Raw genomic sequence first — 4,157 nt, forward strand, 5'->3', positions numbered from 1 at the left:
ATGTATTATTGATAAGGTTTTGGGGGGTACCCACGAAGGACGTTGGAGTATACCCATTCCGCCAGCCTATATGTGTGCTTAGGCTTAAGACTATACTAAGTAATTTTCTACTGCAGAAGCTTAAAGTATAACTTATTCTTGTGCTCTAATTAAGTGTTATAGTGATTAGAGTCTAACGTAAACCCCCAGCACCTAGGCCAACCCAGCACCTGGGCCATTTCTTGCCAAGACTACAACTATTAATATTAACACGTAATGCCTTGCTAACAAGATGTGTAATTATCTAAATAAGAGGGTAGAATTAATCTTACCCTTTCTACTTTCTAATTATATAAATTTAAAAGCCTCTAAAGTGCTACTTAGGCATTTAATATACTGTGTACAACCTTAAGTGCTAGGTATAGAGGCAGACTCTATATTAATAATAGACATAACACACAATATAAGCTTACACGCACTAAAGAGCAAATAATTATATAATATATTCTTAACCTTAATTCGCAAGGATTTGCGCCCTAGCTGTGCAAGGTGGCAGATATAGCCAACAAACTGTTGGGTGTACGCGGTGGGCAGCCTATTAGCAAGCACTAGGCTGAGCGCTTTGTGACGCGTTTAGCTATACTTAAGATAGCCTTTAATCAAGCTAAAGATAGGCAGAGGATGCTGCAGGAGGATCTAGAGACAATTAGCGCGTGGTTTAAGCTAGTAGAGGACATAAAAGCTAAATATAGCATACACAACTACAATATACACAACTTTAATAAGACTAGCTTCTAGATAGGTATTATTAGCTTAATAAAGGTTGTTACAGGCGTAGAGAGACGTAATTAACCTCAGCTTGTTTAGCCAGGTGATTGCGAGTAGGTAACAGTTATCTAGAGCGTCTGCGCTGCTAGATCTTGTACCCTGCCTTTTATTATCTACAAAGGACGCGTTCACATCTCTGCCTAGTACGAGGAGGCAGATATACCACGCAATTGGAAGCTCTCTGTCTCTGAGAGCAGCTGGACGAACAACGCGCTCGGCCTTGAGTGGCTGAAGCACTTTGACGCGCATACAAAGGCGAGCTAGGTGGGGGCGTACAGGCTGCTCATTTTAGACAGCCATAAGAGCTACCTTAACTAGGATTTTAAGGACTACTGCCTTAAAAACATAATCCTTACCCTCTATATACTACCTTACTTATTACACATCCTCTAGCTGCTTAATATAGTCTACTTCTTACTATTAAAGCACAAGTACTCTTAGCATGTACAAGACTTAGTATATAAGCACGTCTTCTATATTAACAAAGAAGGCTTCCTCCCTACCTTTAAGGACGTGTTTTTTAATATATTTATAGTAGAGAACTATTACAAGGCCTTTAAGGCAGCAGGGCTAGTCCCTCTTAACGCGCAGGTTGTGTTAGATTGCCTTAAAGTGCGCCTGCGTACCCTGCTAGAACCCCTCCTCCTAGAGACACTGTAGTAGTTAAAGACTCTAAGCAATACCTACAAGTTTAGATCTTAGTTAAAGCTTGTACGCAAGTCTTTTACTTAGTTACCTATTACTATATAAGCAGGCTTCTCTTAGCTTGTTAGAGGTAGTAAGCTTTTGCTGCATTAGAACGCGCTTTAAGCAGCCTAGATTACTAAGCTTAAAGAGTAATTAGTAGTAATAACTAAGCAGAAATTGCGTAAAAGGAAGCAGATCTAGCAAGGTGGTACTATAGAGTATGGTGAGGCAGCAGCTTAGGTGGCTGCAGAGGCCTCTGTAGCCGCTAAGCAGTTAAAGAAGGCTTGTAGTAGTAGTAATTAAGAACAAGCTTAACTAGCTCTACAGTGCTGTAGAAACTATGGAGGGACTAGACACAACGCGCAAACGTGCAAAAAAGATATAGAGGCATATTCTAAATTAGATACAAGCACAGTATACGCAGGCTCTATGTTAAATAGTGATGAAATTGAAGAGTTGTAACGTGAGTTGGTACTGCCAAGCTTTTTTGGCCCGGGTGCTGGGTTGGCCCGGGTGCTGGGGGTTTACGTTATACCTGTTGCCTATTAAGATGTGAGCTAATTGCAGTGACAGTAGAGGAAGCAAGTAACCCAGCTTTCAGAGCAAGGATTTGAGGCAACTGCAGATGCGAAATTCTGTACTATACGACTTGTAGGTTGCAAGTGACGCCTAGTCAGCTTCTCTATATACTTAACTAGGTCCTCTTCTAGTTGGTGGTTGAGTTTTTAGTTGTTGCGTGTCTTGGTAGTGGGGGACCTGCACGCCTTAGTGCGCGCGCGACAACGTTGTACGCAATACACTGTGTTTTTCTGCAATCTTTGTATAGACAACTTCTTCTTCTAGTTGCATTGCAACTATCTCTGCAAGGGCATTGCTTAATCGTGGCATGGTGTTAAGTTATTACGCGTTGAAATCTAGTGTAGATGTTACGCGCCGGGCGTTCGGTGACTCCGGGTGTTCGGTGCACGGACACGGTACCGTGTCCGTGCGCGTGATGCGCGGATTCGCGTGATGCGCCGAACCACCAAAACAGCTCTATTATCTCAGCTCTACAACAACGCAACGCAATGGGATTAGAAGAAGCGCTTGCAGAGTGTGATACTTTTGTATCTGAAGATGCTATTCCATAGTCTAAAATAGCAGAAAAGCATGGTATTGTGCGGTCAACATTGACGCGCACGTGGAGGGGTGAGACGCGTCCGCACAAAGAGAAGGTTCTTGCACAACAAAAGCTCACCCTATAACAAGAGGAGGAGCTTGTACGATATATAGAAGAGCTTACTGCTCGTCATATACCTCCTACAAGAGAGATGATTGCCAATTTCGCGTCAGCAGTCGCCCAGGAGCCAGTGAGCGAGAGCTGGGTTACCCGCTTCATCAACAAGTACTCTATCCATCTTATCTCTCAATACTCAACAGGTATGGACGCCAATCGCCACAACGCTGATTCCTATACCAAATATAAGCTATACTTCAACCTACTACAACGCAAGATTGCCGAATACAAGATTAACACTAAGCACACATACAATATAGATGAGAAGGGCTTCATGATTAGGGTCACCTTAAGAACAAAACACGTGTTTAGCAGGCGTATGTGGGAGAAAAAGGAGGTCAAAGCATCACTTCAAGATGGCAATTGTGCCTGGTTGACGCTCATAGCGTGTGTGTGCGGCGATGGATCAGCTCTGCCCCCAGGCCTCATCTACAAGTCTGCCAACAACACCATCCAATCAAGCTGGGTAGATGAAATCAAGCCAGGGGAACACTCTGTGCTTGTTTCTTTGTCGCCTTCAGGCTGGACTAATAACAAGATAGGCCTAGCTTAGCTTAAACAGGTGTTTAATTGCTTTACCAAGGCCAAAGCTTGAAGAAAGTACCGCCTATTAATTGTTGACGGCCATAGATCTCATGTGACAATAGACTCTATCAAATACTGCGATTAGAACAGGATACTCCTAGCTATCCTTCCTCCTCATTCAACTCACACGCTGCAGCTGCTTAACAAAGTAATGTTTAAGCCTCTGTCAACGGCGTACTCAAAGGAGCTTACAACACACCTTCACAGTGGCCAGGGCCTATCAGTGATCAAGAAGAGCGACTTCTTCCACCTGTTCTGGAAGGCCTGGACGAACACGTTTACTCCAGAGCTGATACTCAGGTCCTTCAAGGCAACGGATATATCACCCCTTCAGCCTAACGTCATCCTCCAACGCTTTGCCAAGAGTACCCCTGAGGCCTCTGACAGCAGCACAAGCTCTTCTTCAGTCTATTCTGGCAAGGACTGGCTCAAAATAGAGACTCTGTTGCGGAAGGTAGTCAAGGAAGAGAAGGAAGAGACTAGTCCAGAGCTGAGGAAGATCAGCCGCTCGCTCCACCATATATCAATTCAAAATCAGCTCCTCCACCACAAGAATCAGGGTCTTAAAGAGGCGCTTAAGACTCAGAAGAAGCACAAGAATAAGAGCAAAGTTCTTCAGTTCCAGCCTCGCAAGGACTATCACGGTGGGGCTGAGTTCTACTCTCCCAGCAGAGTAGAGAGAGCACGCTCTGACGAGAGGGCAAAACAACAGAATCAGAGAGCAGAAGAACATAGAAAAGCAGAGAAGAAGAAGGTCAGGCAAGCTAATAAGCTGTACAATGAGAGGATTGCTCAGGAGAGG

General features: G+C 44.0%; 2 protein-coding genes across 2 annotated transcripts in view; one reads left to right on the forward strand and one right to left on the reverse strand.

Moving 5' to 3' along the window:
* Positions 1-2,051: 2,051 nt before the first annotated feature.
* Positions 2,052-2,207, reverse strand: M421DRAFT_73352 (uncharacterized protein; the record flags this gene model as incomplete). The annotated part of the gene is made up of 1 exon (XM_033596958.1): positions 2,052-2,207. A coding segment is annotated over one exon (156 nt), but the record flags the coding sequence as incomplete, so codon positions are not given.
* A 326-nt stretch (positions 2,208-2,533) lies between these two features.
* M421DRAFT_425080 (uncharacterized protein) overlaps positions 2,534-4,157 on the forward strand; it is a 1,888-nt gene continuing 264 nt past the window's right edge. The window contains exons 1-2 of the mRNA XM_033593960.1: positions 2,534-3,280; positions 3,446-4,109. Coding sequence (XP_033444317.1) covers positions 2,805-3,280; positions 3,446-4,109 — 1,140 coding nt within the window. The 5' untranslated portion in view covers positions 2,534-2,804. The remainder of the gene's footprint in view (positions 3,281-3,445; positions 4,110-4,157) is intronic.

This window comes from Didymella exigua (genome assembly GCF_010094145.1).
Source record: "Didymella exigua CBS 183.55 unplaced genomic scaffold M421scaffold_42, whole genome shotgun sequence".
Classification (NCBI taxonomy): Eukaryota; Fungi; Ascomycota; class Dothideomycetes; order Pleosporales; family Didymellaceae; genus Didymella; species Didymella exigua.